General features: G+C 47.9%; 1 protein-coding gene across 3 annotated transcripts in view; it reads right to left on the reverse strand.

Moving 5' to 3' along the window:
* PAPSS2 (3'-phosphoadenosine 5'-phosphosulfate synthase 2) overlaps positions 1-15,354 on the reverse strand; it is a 74,780-nt gene that overhangs the window by 15,601 nt on the left and 43,825 nt on the right. For 2 of the 3 annotated variants that reach the window (XM_053910253.1, XM_053910254.1), the window contains exons 3-7: positions 13,307-13,542; positions 12,449-12,587; positions 11,506-11,624; positions 11,257-11,370; positions 8,971-9,095 (exon numbers count right to left, since the gene is read on the reverse strand). In XM_053910253.1, coding sequence (XP_053766228.1) covers positions 8,971-9,095; positions 11,257-11,370; positions 11,506-11,624; positions 12,449-12,587; positions 13,307-13,542 — 733 coding nt within the window. The remainder of the gene's footprint in view (positions 1-8,970; positions 9,096-11,256; positions 11,371-11,505; positions 11,625-12,448; positions 12,588-13,306; positions 13,543-15,354) is intronic. The other variant, XM_053910255.1, reaches the window with a different exon arrangement.

Genomic DNA, 15,354 nt, shown 5'->3' on the forward strand with positions numbered 1-15,354 from the left:
AACGTGCATTCAAACACTGCCTGAAGTGCACGGGCACAAAGACCTAAATCCCCCATGGCTGTGTTGGCCGCAGCAATTTCTCCAGGGGGTCTGACAAGAAGTCCTTGAGAGGCTTCTCAAAGCAAGAGACAGGCGCATCTGTGAAAAGTGGGCTGCGTTTCAAATCACGGAGGTGGCTTCAGTAAGTGACCTAATTTGGGGACTGAGGAGGGGACATCTCTCTTCTGAGTTCCCTTTTGAAAGCGTGGTGCTGACCTCAACATACCAAAGAGTTTTAAGGTCTTTAGAAATCCAATTACACAAAATAAAGGTTGGCCAAGCAAACCCAAACGCAAACCTCTAGTCTCTCTTGGAAATGAGTCCTGTAACAACATTGGCCAATCTCTTGTTCTCTGTTTAGGCTCTCATTGTGCTACCAACACACTGTATTGAAAAGAGAGAGAGAAAAAAGAGTCAGACCATTAACACTAGCGGGTAGGAAGGACCAAGCCATCCACCTGCTCTGTTTACTATGGTCCAGGCTCAGCGTCACCTTTAAATGCTATCGGAAAGATTGACCTGAGGACCAACATCCTCACCAGCCCAACTGCTATAGAGAACTACCAGTCGAAAAACAGAGAGAAGGGAAAACCATGCAAGGCTGGTTTCCTAAAACTGATGCATTTCCCATGGACAGCGAGCACCTCTCCCCCTGAGGCTAAGTATCCTACTTTACAAAGAATTTAAGTCAACTGGCATTCTGGTCTCTCCGTATACAACACAACAAACTGGAAGGTGTGGGAGGTGGTGTTCAGAGAATTTACGTCTTCAGCTGTAACCATGCCTCGCGACAGCTTGGCCTCAAAGGAAGAGGCAGGAAAACGACTTAAAAACTGATGTAGAAACTCTATGTGTCCATTCGGCTAGCCTGCAGTTCCCAGGTAGTCAGTCGAACATTATTCTAGATGTTTCTCTGAAGGTATTTTTAAGATGGGATGAACATGTAAGTCAGGGGACTTTGGGGAGAGCAGATTACCCTCCGTAAGGTGGTGGGCCTCAGAGAATCACTTGAAGGACCCAACAGAAACAGACGGACTTTCTAGGAAGAATAGGGAATTCTGCCCACAGACTGTGGGGCTGAATTACGTCTCCCCCGGGGTCTCTCGCCTGCCAGTCCACCCTGCAGATCTCAGACTTGCCAGGCTCTGCAACTGTGAGAGCCAGTTCCTTAAAATCAATCTCTCCCTCTCTGTCTGTGACCCCCACCCCCCCCCCACCCGTCTCCTGTTTCTCTGGAGAACCCCGACTAATAAACCAAAAGGAGAGTCACAGGGGTTCCTTCTGTGTGGGGCCAGTAACCCCTCAGGGCACCATTATGTTACCACTCAGCTCAATAGTGGCAGTGAAGTCACTTTTTTTTTAATTATTTAAAAAAAAATTTTTTTAACATTTTTTCATTTTCTGAGAGACAGAGAGACAGAGTGTGAGCGGGGTTGGGGCAGAGAGAGAGAGGGAGACACAGAATCCGAAGCGGGCTCCAGGCTCCCAGCTGTCAGCACAGAGCCAGATGCTGGGCTTGAACCTACAAATCGTGAGATCATGACCTGAGCCGAAGTTGGACGCTTAACCAACCGAGCCACCCAGGAGCCCCCAATGAAGTCACTTTTAAAGTTGCCTTGCGTTTAACACATATTTTAAAGTGAATATGAAATCATTTGGGGTTTTTTAGCAGTACATTTTTAAATACTTCTAGACAAAATGGTTAAAAGATGTAGTCGTTTTTTAGTTTGGGGCTTCAAAGATTATAATCCGGCTTCCTGGAAACATCTCATTTCTTAATGAGGCCAGATAATATAAAAGAAACAACCCAGAGGAACCTGGGTGGCTCAGCCGGTTAAGCATCTGACTTCGGCTCAGGTCATGATCTCACGGTTCGTGGGTTCGAGCCCCACGTCGGGCTCTGTGCTGACAGCTTGGAGCCTGGAACCTGCCTTAGATTCTGTGTCTCCCCCTCTCTCTGTCCCTACCCTGCTTGTGCTCTGTCTCTGTCTCTCTCTCCCTCTCTCAAAGATTAATAAACATTTAAAAAAAAAAGAAAAAAGAAACAACCAGCTGTCTCCCCACTTCTATGGTGACGCCAAACATCCACCAACTACGTCTGCTGTACTTACAGGCAAGAAAATGGGGCACGCCATTGAGTGTACGACAGTGAAGAATTTTAGGAAGCTTTAGGAGGGCTTCCCAAGTTCAAGACTCAGAAGGGAACAAGAGCATGTGAATAAGGAAAGCATTCAACTCCATAGGAAACAAATGCAGTTATTTATGGACCTGAGGAAATACCCCCTCGATTCATGAAGTCTTTTAAACCTAACCTTCAAAACCCTGTGACCCGCCATGGGAGCCCTGGTAAACCACAAGCTGGACGCTTGCACAGGAAGTCAGGCGTTTTGTCGTTCAAATAACTCCTTAGTTTCAAAGTTCAGGCGTTCTCCCACTGACTGCCTGTGCCACTCATCTTCCCTGTGCTGTTTCCCCACTTGAGAGATGGGCTGACAAATACTACGTACATCGCTGGGTTGCCGAGAGTGGCCCTGTCGTCTAGCACTTCGCCAGTGGAGGGTGATGATGGAAGATGATTAATCCTACCGCTCAGTCGAGCTGAGAAAAGGGGAGAGAGGCTAACAGGAACCCCTTCAAGGCTGTCGATGATCTAACTAGATAGCATGCGTTCTGTGGATTACGGACCACACTGCTTATAGCGACTTGACCAAAATGAAGGAAAACCAAATGCAAAGCAAAAAGCGAGCGGGAAGCCCGAGAGAGCCTAGGTCTGCCCACCACACCCTTGCAGTGCTGGCTTCGGGCAGTTATTCTAGGTTGAAATCCAAGGGCTCCAGCACTTTCCTGTGGCAATCACCTCCTTCGGTCCACTAGGTTCCTGCCCAAGGTAGTCTCTCAGCCACGTTCACGTTGGCCTTGACCTGGGGAAACGGCCCTTCCTGGCAGGTGGTCAAGATAAGAGAGCTAATCTTCGGGGAGTTAGGGAAAGAGGTCTGCTGAGAATTGAGGCCGCCCAAACTCATCCGCCTGCAGCAACAATCAGTATAAGCAGATTTACTGTGCTTTCTCTACGAGCGTTACCAACTGTTCTACCGCAGGAATTTATCCCACAAGGGCACTCTGTGCTGAAGCACCCTCCACGGTTTCACACGTTGACTCGGGCTGTCAGCCTTTTCCATCGTGTGCCGCTCGTCTGCCGAGACTGATCTTACAGTGATCTGATTTTAGTGTACGTGCTGCCGAAGCGAGCACTGATCTTACGGGGATCCATCTCGCTTTCGAAACGACTGCTGGGTTCGGAGTCCATGGCTAGTCCAACACATAACTCCGTGTTTCGTGAAACAAGGGCTGTTTCTACGCAAAAACGAAATCGCTTTTTATTGCTTAGCTGGGCTTTTTAAATAACAACGAGGAAAACAACGGTGATGAAAACAATGCCCAAGATAAATGGTATCTTCAGAATTTTACCTTTTCATTCTGGTAGAGCGCAGAACTTTACAGTCGTAACAAAGCTGTGTATTCATTCCCAGTTCTACAACTATCAATCATCATAGCTTGAAATTAAATTCATGCATAATCACACATCACAAACAAATGAAGTACAATTATCCACAATCCAACCAGGTGTGTCCGTTTAAATTGCATCTAAAATTGATTTATCTTTCATCGATTAAAAATGTTTTACAAATGCAGTAGAGAAAGCATCTTGGATTTGCAAAACTAACTGAGGAACAGCACTCAGAAGTAATTAGCACAAGGGATTATAAATTCTTTAAATCCCAGGGACAAAATGTGCAACAATAATTTAGAAACAAGTTTACTTTTGTCAGCCAAATACAACATTGTAGACAACAGCTGCATCTGATCCAGAAATTTCCTGTTATTTGGACTCCAATCAACAGAAGAATGCAGCATTATTCTCTTATAACTGGCTGGATCATGAACTGTTAGCAATTCCAACTGGTTCATTTGGATTTTTTTTTTAAATTATGTTCTTAACCATTTATAATTAATATAAATATCTAATTATAATAATTGAACTACTTGGAAAGTTAAAGTACATACCAGGAAGGACCATGCCTAGAGAAATACAAACACAATTAAGAAACATGTTTTCAGCTCTCCACCAAGATAATCTTAAAGCAACAATGTCAAAGAACAAATTCCTAATACACAACGTCACACATACAACAGATAAACGCACTGAGCCTTTTGCTTCTGCTCTAAAGAGTATTATGACCGCAAAAAGCTGGTGACAGCAGAATTTGTACTGAAATGTCGTTCAGTGCAATCCACAAGCAATACTTAGATGATTATCTGTTTTAAAATAATTACAGCATATGCCAGAGGCACCTCCTACTTCAGCAAAAAGTTGTCTCTTACAAATATGTGATGTTGTATAACTACTACCAAATGGCTCCAAACCAGGTATTGGTAGGCGTAGTAGCAAACTGTTCTAGAATGTCCTGGAATCCCAGATATTTAAAGCACACACAAGTATGCCTAGTAGAACAAGTACAAAAACTAGAACCAAGATAACTTGGATTTCAATCCGGGCTTCGAGTTATTTAATCTTTCCAATACTTATTTCCTCATAGGAGCAAAATATCTTTACAGTGGTGTTATCCAGATTAAATGTGATATCCTGTGTTAAACACCGGGGTCGGAACACAGTAGGTGCTAAATAAATGCTGGGGGGATATATGGAAAGCCCTCAAGCCCTGTCTTGGCAAGTCAGGGCTACATAAGACGTCATCAAACGGTCAAGACTCACAAGGCCACCATGTTGTGACCCTCCTCAAATGCCACCAGTCAAGAACTTGACAAGCTTGAGGTGCCATTTTAAAAAATTCAGATGAGACATTTATATGCCCTGAGGATCTGTAACAACCTCAAAACTCTGTATCTAGTGAAAAATAAAGTGGTATAATCAATGGACATGAAAGTAGATCCTTGAGTAATATAAGGAGTAACTCATGTTATGCAATCATCACAAACACTTAAAAAAAAATTTTTTTTTTTTTGCTTTTGGACTGAGTAGGCTGAGGTTTCTGTTTGTTTTGTTTTGCTTTGTAATTTAAGGAGAAATGTGAACCTTCGAGAAAATTAAAATGAACAAAATAGGGGCACCTGGATGGCTGAGTCAGTTGAACATTCGACTTCGGCTCAGGTCATGATCTCATGGCTCATGAGTTCAAGCCCCATGTCGGGCTCTGTGCTATCAGCACAGAGCCTGGAGCCTAATTCAGATTCTGTGTTTCCCTCTCTCTGCCCCTCCCCTGCTCACACTCTGTCTCTCTCTCAAAAATAAAATAAACATTAAAAAAATTTTTTAAAAATACTTCTGGGAGACATGGTCCGAATAAAAAGAAAATACTGCCTGCAGATTATAAGTGATCAAGAAATATACAGTTGTTTGATGGCCAAAGTTGGAGACTACGTGTCTGTGGCCACAGAAATTTCAAATGGTCAGTGGTGGTCACTCAGACTTTCGTGGACTGATTAAAACGATGTCCCTATGAATGATATCGTGTTCGACCTTCTGATATACATATCCATCACTGTTTGGAACGTAACTGTGTCTACACAGTCCAAAAGCCGTCAGAGGCCAACCCCTCCCATGAGACCGTCACGGATGTGGCACAGAACAGGGTTGCAAGCCGTTTCCTCCCGACCCCCTCCGGGCTGCCGTCCAACGGGGAGGGAGGCCAAGCCCACCCATTCTGTTGCATAGACTGCCTCAGATTTCACTGAAATTAACACATTATTTGGCTTAAAGAAGAACAGGCTTGGCAACCACTGATATGGGATGGGGTGGGGGGGAAGAACCCACTGTTCTAGGGTTCGGAAACTGGGCTGTATATCTGTCCTCGCAAGCTCACATCTGTCTTCACTACCACTCTACCTCCAGCAGCTAGAACAAACCTAAACTTGGCACAGGAGGACACTCCGTAAATATTTACTGGCTAACCGATGAACACCTTATCTGTGCTGCTTCCAAACTGATGTAACTATGGCCACAGAGTCTCTTCAAGATTTCAGGGTCTTTTCATTGTATGCAGTGGGGGTCTGTTCATATATGGAACATTTACTCGTGGACCGGTCGTTCCTTAAACTTTCAGCATCCCAACGTGGTAGGTACGGTTATTAGCATCCACACATGAGGGAGCTGGGGCCAAAGAGGTAACTAATTTGCCCCAGGTTCCTAGCAAATCACTAGCCTATGAACGCAGTGTGGATCCAAAGCTCGCACTCTTCCCACTGTGATGTCCCGCCTCTATTTCCCTGGTGTCTGTTTTTATTAATCAGTTTACATAGGAGTCGAGGAGGCTTCTCGGGTGGGGGGCACTTTTGAACCGTAACTACAATTGGGGTTGCAGACCCGTGTCCAGTGGGACTGTGGTTGACTCCGGGGTAGACGGTAGAGCCAGCAGAAAATCCCCACGGGGACGGGGGGGCGGGGGGTGGAAGGAGTCTTGCAAAGAGTCCCAGAAACAGGCCCTACAGGTGGGAAGGGGTAAGGGTCAAGAAGCAGCATGGCATGTGATCCGGACTCCTGCTGACTGGCAACCAGAGGACCATAAAGGCATGTGTACTCATCCCAAGAGGTTTCACCCAACTCTCTAACACCCTGGGACTCAAGCAGTGCACTGGAGAGTCCTTGACTGAGGGCAGCCTGGAGGAAGGGAACATTTTCCTTCCCACTCGAGAGAGTCTGTGCCCTGTGGGCACAGGGGCTTTAGTGGCTGGAGTGAGCTGGTGGGACCCGTACCTCTGTGGGTGCAACAACCACACGGATCCACGTGGCCGTGGCCTGACTCGTGACCATACGAAACACACCCTGGAGAACTCCCGCAGATGCTTGCTTGTGGGTTTGGGGGGAGGACTGGGGTTTCTGCGGCAGCAGGTAGGAATCGGGAGCTCGTGGGACCCCAGTATCGATGGCAAAGTGGCCTCACTCATGTCTCCGTACTGGTAGGCTTTGGGGGGGGGGGGACACGTGACGGCATGAGCAGGGAGGGCCGCGGTAAGGGCTTCATCTACCTCATGGTGGTGAGGACCGAATAAGGAGAAAATCGAGGTGTTTGACCAATTGAAGAACACCATAAACTGACATTGAAATGGTGTGTGAAGGAGGGAGCGAGATTTGCCTAAGTTCTCCAGATGGATTATTACAGCATTCGCTGTTCATCTTGTTGGACCACAGACTCCTTTAAGAATCTACCAAAAGCTAGGAACTCTCAACCCAGGGAAATGCCCCTTCCGCCCCCCCCTTAAACCACAAATGATTGGGGCCTATCCTAGGATGGTTTCTGTGCTCCCCACGACGAAGTCCTAGACCCCGGGGTGAAGGACCCCGAATTTCCACCAACGCTGACTTCTGCACCTGCGCCCACTGCCCTTGTATTTTTCTTTCCGGAACAAGTACCTGTCAAAAGGTGACAGTGCCGTGTCTGGAATTAAGCCCTCACTTACACTGCGGTTTGCCAGTCTCCGAGCCACAACGGTGGTCGGGGTGCTTGTGGTCAACCTCTTCTCGTCCGCGTTTGGCTGCTGGGCCCCGTGACGTTTACTTGACACGGCCTGTGTTCGGCATGTGTCGCAATTAAGACATCGAGGTAAACGTCAGACGTCCTGGCCTTCTAACTTCTATCGGAAAGGACGCCAGGAGAACAGCCTGGTATGAAATCGCTCTGGGCCAGAAGTCGGGAGGTTCTGGTCTCTGGTCCTGGACGAGGGGCATGAACTCTAGCAAAGCACTTTGCCCGAGATCTGCTTCCTCGTCTGCCAAGGGGGCGAGCATCGTTGCCCGTCTTCCAGGACTTTCATGAAGATCAAGTTAAATAAGGCCTGAGAGTATGCCCTGGAGACGGGGAAAGCCTACAGACGCACGTTACTATTGTTGTTGTAAAGGCAGGCTACAAGGAGAGCAATCGTATTTGGGAATGTTACCGTATCTGAGGAATGAAGGTCTCGGGCGATGGCACTTTCTCAGGCCCAACAGGGGAATAAGAGGGGAGGGTCTACTTTGACCAGAGCCTTCTCGGAGTTCTGATTCTGCCTTTCTGCCCCATTCCCTAGGCAGAGTCACACGCTCAGAACGTCAGCATCGTTTGTCAAGAAAGAACATCTGATTTGATGTTTCTTCCGAAAAGGTCTGGGAGCCCTGCTTAGTGTTATAAATCCCGGGGGGCTTTCCCAGCCCCTCCCACTTAGCAGCCATTCCTGGTGGGGGGGTGGGGGGGCGGAGAGTCTTGAAACAGACAAGTTCCATTTGACAAGTACAGGCAGTTCTGGGAAGGAAATGATCACGGAAGGGGCCGGAAGTTTTCTGAATAACACGTGCTTCCGACCTGGACCAGTCAGTTCTCTAAAGTCATTCAGCCTGTGCCCAGAAGGCTGACTTAATGCTCCCTGTGAGGGTTAGGAGGAAGCCACCGCGTTGATCTCGTGGAAGGGCATGAACAGTGACACTTTCATCCACCGAGGAATGCAGCTGCTGCGATAACATGTGACCCGGCAGTCCGGGGGCTGAGGGGCACCCTGCACATCAGGACCCTGGGCTAGCTTCTCCCTGGCTGCCCCAGGGGGGTCCCAGCGGCCGGCAACGGTGCTCCCGACTCGATTCTAAACACCAGCACAAGTGCGGTGAAACACTTCACCTTCTCTCGGCTTTGCGTGCAAGTAAAACCTTCCTTTTTCAGGCCCTTAGATTCAAATAATCACTAATCCCTCAAGGATCATGAAAAAAGTCCTAAAAATGGAATTTACGCATGATAGAATTAGACCCACCACACATGATCTAAATGTTTCTCCACGGTTAAGATGTGCGACCCGAGAATTAACACTAAGAATGAACGTTCCTTGATCCTGTGAAGATTTCCGAGAAAGATTTTTTTCCTATAACAACGAAGAGTGAGAAACAAACAGGGAGAGCCCGTACCATCCAGCAGGGTGTCAAAGTGAACAGCCTGTAGGTATTCCTTCTCTCGCATGAACCCTTTGAGGGGAGTGGCCCAGCCTTCGCTCAAAACTTGGACCCACTGCAGATCCAGCTGCAAAACACAAGAAACAGGTGAACATTTCCAGAAGCTCGTTTCTCAGCCATCTGGCCCCGGGGCAAGCCCTTTCTTACTCAGCTGTCAGGAGAAAAAGGCAAAAGTTTTTCTGTTTTCAGTCTTCCCACTTTTATGCTGACCCATGATCCAGGGGTCAGATTAAGTTCGAGTCTAAAACTTTCCTACTGGGGGCGCCTGGGTGGCGCAGTCGGTTAAGCGTCCGACTTCAGCCAGGTCACGATCTCGCGGTCCGTGAGTTCGAGCCCCGCGTCGGGCTCTGGGCTGATGGCTCGGAGCCTGGAGCCTGTTTCCGATTCTGTGTCTCCCTCTCTCTCTGCCCCTCCCCCGTTCATGCTCTGTCTCTCTCTGTCCCAAAAATAAATAAAAAACGTTGAAAAAAAAAAAAATTTAAAACTTTCCTACTGGAGTGTAGGGAAAAGATTTCAAATGGAGGCGACCTCTTTGACCGCCTCAGGCTGCAGATTTCCCGAGGGTGTGCAGCTGTGTGAACATTCACCGTTCAATCTCTTTTCCTTTTTTCCTACAGAAAATTCTGGGATGGCCACACGCTTTCACCACATGTACTAGTTAGTCGACTGAAATTGCCAAATCATTGACTCTAAAAGTCCCAAATTCTTAGCGTGATACTGAGAGCCCTGCAAGCCCTGGCCCCTTGGGCTCATGGAGAAACCTTACTCATCCTTTAAAACCCTAATCATGCGTCATTGCTCGGATGCCCTTTCCTGCCGACCCTAGGGCCAAAAAATTAATTATTAGGTTATTTGAAGCTCTGCTGTACCCTGCGGCCCATGTTGTTATTGAAACTATCATTCCACACCGCAATTATAATTACGTACAGCAATACATAATAACATTTTTCTGGAGCGCTGGAGGCCTCAGAATTTATTTTGTGGGGCCAGGGGGTTCTGCTTATAAATTTTTCACGACTTCATAGAGAACAAGTGAGCGGAAACAGGTTCCCAACTTACTGTGCCTCTTTCAAAACCGTCCGGGGTTTTCAAGGATAACAAAAAGGTACCAGTGAAGATGTGATCGCCTGCTATGGACCGACTGGTACTGACCCATAGGAAGGCAGACGCGTGTAGTACAGTTTGCCGAGGTGGTATTTCCCTGTGCCGGGCAGTAAATTCAATGTGACCGAAGCAGTCTACACCCTCCACTGAGGCTGGACTCTGCCTCGTTAGGAAAAAGTAGGATTTGCAGAGTAGAAAAAGATTCCTGTGACTTTAGATCACGGGGTGACTGGTTTTCTCCAAATTCCTTCTCGACTGCCCCAAAGAACACTGGCATTCTGAAAAAACTATTTTCTCAGCAGTGGCCAACCAATCAATACTGCCCGATGCCTGCACTTTTGCATAACTGAAGATACAACAACACTCATGTCACGCTGCCCTGTGCATACCAGAAGCTACGTTCCCTGTCTGTGGCATCGACCAGGGCCCTGGGGCAGCTCTTCATGGGAAATTTTTTTTTTTAATCTCTTGAAGAAGAGGTTTTAAAAAAAAAAATGAAGTGTTTTTCTTTATGGACATTGTACCTCCCTCACCCATACCTTCCTTATTATTAAAAAAAAATTTTAATGTTTATTTTTGAGAGAGACAGAGAAGAGAGAGAAACAGAGCATGAGTGGGGAAGGGGGAGAAAGCGAGGGAGACACAGAATCCGAAGCGGGCTCCAGGCTCCCGGCTGTCAGCACCGAGCCCGATGTGGGGCTTGAACCCACAAACCATGAGATCATGACCCGAGTCAAAGTACAAACCATGAGATCAGGACCTGAGTCAAAGTTGGATGCTTAACCAACTGAGCCACCTGGGTGCCCCTATTTTTTTTAAACATTTATTTTCTGAGAGAGAGATAGACAGAGACAGAGCATCAACCAGGGAAGGGCAGAGCGAGAGAGGGAGACACAGAATCCGAAGCGGGCTCCAGGCTCCCAGCTGTCAGCACAGAGACCGACGCGGGGCTCGAACTCACGAACCATGAGATCATGACCCGGGCCGAAGTCGGACGCTTAACCGACTGAGCCCCCCAGGCGCCCCCATTCCATCCTCATTATTAAGAGTGATTGCAAATGGACTAATGGACTATAACGACGGCCATCGCCTGGTTCTGCTGCGGTCAGTCTGCACTGTCTTACCTTGGTAATTGCTAACGAAGGGAGAGCTTCGGCCTCAGCTCGGACTTGGTCGAGTTTGTTCTCTGGCACAAAGAGTTCGTGGATGCCTTTCATTATAGTGTGGGGTACGATGTTCTGCAATGAAGCGGAATTGGTAACAATTTGAAATGAAAACGGTAAGAAGGATGCCTTGGTAAATAAATGATCTTCTGTGATTTGGTTCAACTTCAGAAAAAAAGAGAAAGAAGGAAAGACGGCCGGGCCACCCACCTGCTCCTGCAGGAGCTCCACCACCTGCTGGACACAGTCACTCACTGGAGACAAGTTGGTTTTGAGCACAAGCTCGGGAGTTTCGGGTTTCTCGTAATCGGAATCAATACCTGTGAACCCTGCCGGGCACAAGGGTGAAGATCACATCAGCACCAACAGAACAGTCTTTTTAAACAACAAGGCATAACATGGGTCAGAATCATGCGTTAAGCTGAGGATTTAGATTATAACAGAAAAGGTCATCGGCCACCCTTGACCTTTAGCCAGGGATAAAATATGTATGCATGCACACACACACACACACACACACACACACACAGAGCTGTATTTTCCACATAGAAAGCCCCAAATTATCAACAAAATTTGGGGAGGTCCAAGCCCTCTGGAGCTGATTAGAATCTAAAAGGAAGACAAGCAGAAGAGAAAAGTCTAAAGCCATCCCCTCTAGACACACACTCATGTGCACAAACCCATTTCAGTTCCGTGAACTTTACTACTCACGACCGAGGTGCTAGTTCTTGGAAAATACAAGCCCACCTTTTAATTAGCCCGGGGACATCGTGAATATATTGTGCTTTGGGGGCGCCTGGGTGGCTGAGTCGGTTAAGTGTCCGACTTCGGCTCAGGCCATGATCTCACGGGTCATGGGTTCGAGCCCCGCGTCGGGCTCTGTGCCAACAGCTCGGGGCCTGGAGCCCGCTTCGGATTCTGTGTCCCCCTCGCTTTCTGCCCCTCCCCCGCTCACGCTCTGTCTCTCCCTCTCTCTCAAAAATAACATTAAAAAAACAATTTTTTAACATACTGTGGTTTGACAAAAAGTTGGGTGTGCTAATGCAATTTTGGAAAATGGGTTTTGAAACCTCAGACGGGTTTGTGGGGACAGACTGCCAAGGCTCAGCGGCAGAAGTAACTTACGCACGGGCCACAGCGCTGGCTCCCCTACCTTTGATCTCACCAGCTCGGGCCCGCTTGTAGAGACCTTTGACATCTCTACTTTCGCAGATGTTTAGAGGCGCGTCAACAAATATTTCAAAGAACGGCAGTCCTGCCGATTCGTGGATCTTGCGGGCGTTCTCACGGTCCTGGAGAAAACACATTGGACAGGGTAAGCAGAGCTTTGGCCATGGAAAGCTCCCTCACAAAACGGTGTGGGCTCTGGCACTTGATAGTTGTTGGGGTTTTTTTGAGGTTTTTTTTTTTAAGTTTGTTTATTTATTTTGAGAGAGACAGAGGTAGCACGAGGGGAGGAGGGGCAGAGAGAGAGAGGGAGACAGAGGATCCCAAGCAGGCTCCGAGCTGTCAGCGCAGAGCCCGATGCGGGGTTCCGACCCACAGACCGCAAGATCGTGACCTGAACCGAAGTCGGGCGCTTAACGGACTGAGCCACCCAGGCCCCCACTGAACTGCCCGTTTTCTTCAGCAAACCATAAGCATTCGGACTTTTTGGAGAAATGAGATTAGAGAGGCTTTGACTTTTTTTGTTTAACTTTTTCTTCCTTTCAACTGCGGCCAGATGTCCCTCACGGTGCTGAGTGCGGAAGGGTTTATGTCAGCCGGTGGCCCGGCATCTGGAAATGAAGGAACTCTCTTTACATAACCAATATGAAACAGGAAATGGGGGAGCAAGAGAAGAAAGAGTGGGGGAAATTGAAAAGACAACATTCGCTGGTGCCCTCCCCTCCACCTGACTCCTCTCTCCAGAGGTTCAGAAGCACTGGCATCGGGGGCGGGGGGGGGGGGGGGGGAGCTGGGGGGATGGGACGGGGCGGGGGGCGGGGGGGGAAGGGCCACATCATCTTACCTTCGTGAACGGAGAAATGAAGCTGGTAATACAGACCAGACCAGCGTCAGCGAACAGCTTGGCCACCTCAGCGATTCGGCGGATGTTTTCCTCTCTGTCCCCGGGAGAGAATCCGAGGTTTTTGTTCAGGCCGTGACGGACATTGTCCCCATCGAGGGAGTAGCACGGGATGCCGTGGGACACAAGGTACTCTTCCAGAGCAAAACTTATTGTCGTTTTTCCAGCACCGGAGAGACCTGTTCATTTCAACCAGTTGATCTCAAATCAATACCACAAAAATCGAGGAAAAAAGCACAGTTTGCTACGAGTCAAGTATTTGCACTTCGTGTTGAAATAGCCGGCTGTTCCGTGTTAGAATTACAGCATTTCATAGCAAGTGGGGTTCCTAAGTTGGGGGGCCCGGGGGGGTTACACGTGGTTCTTGGTGTGTCCTATTTTGCCTGAAGGGTATTTGCAAGATCAGAACACTGTGTGTGCAAATCCAGATCCTGGCTTCTCTTGAGAAAAAAAAAAAAAAAAGAATCAGAATATCTCGTGGCCCCTCCCGACAGGAATCACCTGGGGTGGAGGGGACAGCCAGTCACGGAGAGCGGGAGGCCCACCTCTCCCGCGGAGGCTGATAACCATTTTGGACGACAGACCCCTCTGGCTTCAAGATGTTTTCCAAAACGACTCTCGAAACAGGAAGACAGTCCTGAGCCAGGAGACCGATGCACGGTCAGGTGCCTGGAGTCTTCACGCGAGAACTGAGTTGCCACGTGCCTCTTCCCCCGGTTTCGAGGCACAATGACGGAGACGCCACACTTTATAGTTTCTCTATGAGGGAAGTCGTGAGGAGAAAGACAAAGCTGACTGCCCAAAATTACTTAAGAGCTCACAACCTCAACTGCCCTGGAAATGTAGCACTCCAAAACTCCAGTTGTCCTAAAGATCTCTAAATCCGAAAATGCAGCATAGCACCAAGCCACGGTCGGGCAGCCAGCCGGGTGTGGGAGAGGAAAAGTTACCGGGGGAGAAAAGAAGGACAAGGACTTAACACAAAGAAGATGGCAGGGGGAAGGAGAGAAAGGACAAAAAAAAGTAAGAGAAAAGCAGGGGTCAAAGACAGAGAGGAATAAAGACTTGGAAAGAGGGGCGCCTGGCTGGCTCAGGCAGAGGGACATGTGACTCTTGATCTCAGGGTCGTGAGTTCAAACCCCACGTTGGGTATAGAGATTACTAAAAAAAATAAGCTTAAAAAAAAAAAAGACTGGGAAAGAAAGGTGATATACAAAAGTAAACAATCAGTTTCTGAGGTTTAGTTATGTTTTCCAATCAGGCCCTTGGCCTTCACGGAGAATCAGGAGTAGAAATGGCTCCATGAGGAAGGCACCAGCATCTTCGTAAATCACTGTTGAAGGCACTATTATATTAGTGTGTGACTCAGTTTCATTCGAATAGGGACACAGGTGATAAATTCCTCTTAGAAGTGTGTCTGGTGTGGGGTAGGAGAAGCAGGACTCCCAAATCTCTGGCATGTTCTCTCACGTCGGAAAAGGAGAGAAATAATAGAAATTCCCTTCGATTTTGCTTCAGGTCTCAAAGCTAAGAGCTAAATCACAGTGACTGTATTAAACCGGGTTGTTGGCGTATTTATTTTAATGCACTGAGGTAACGTGAATCACACTTCCCAAGAGCTTTACTACGGGCCAGGCACCGGGCCCAGTGCCTACGTGCTTTATTTCTTTTATTCCTACCCCCGTCCCCGGGAGGCCGGTCCTGTGCTGATTCTCATTTCACAAATAAGAAACCAAGGTTTGGCCGGGTTGGCTGCCTTGTCCCAAGTCACACAGTTAATGTAAGTGCAGCTGGGGCTCCAAACCAAGTCTCTGGATTCGAAATACTTGGTTTCTCTTGGTCTGCCCGGTCAGTAGCCTATCTTGGCAGCCTAAGAACATGGAATAAATCGGGGAAAGATGTCTTTTTTTAAGAGTAAGAAAAAGACAGGGGAAGTGCATGCTTTAGGGTTTTGGGTTTTTCTTCCCTCTTCTACCTGTTCTCTTTTTGGT

This window comes from Panthera pardus, unplaced genomic scaffold, assembly GCF_024362965.1.
Source record: "Panthera pardus isolate Hobbes unplaced genomic scaffold, ASM2436296v1 HiC_scaffold_22, whole genome shotgun sequence".
Classification (NCBI taxonomy): Eukaryota; Metazoa; Chordata; class Mammalia; order Carnivora; family Felidae; genus Panthera; species Panthera pardus.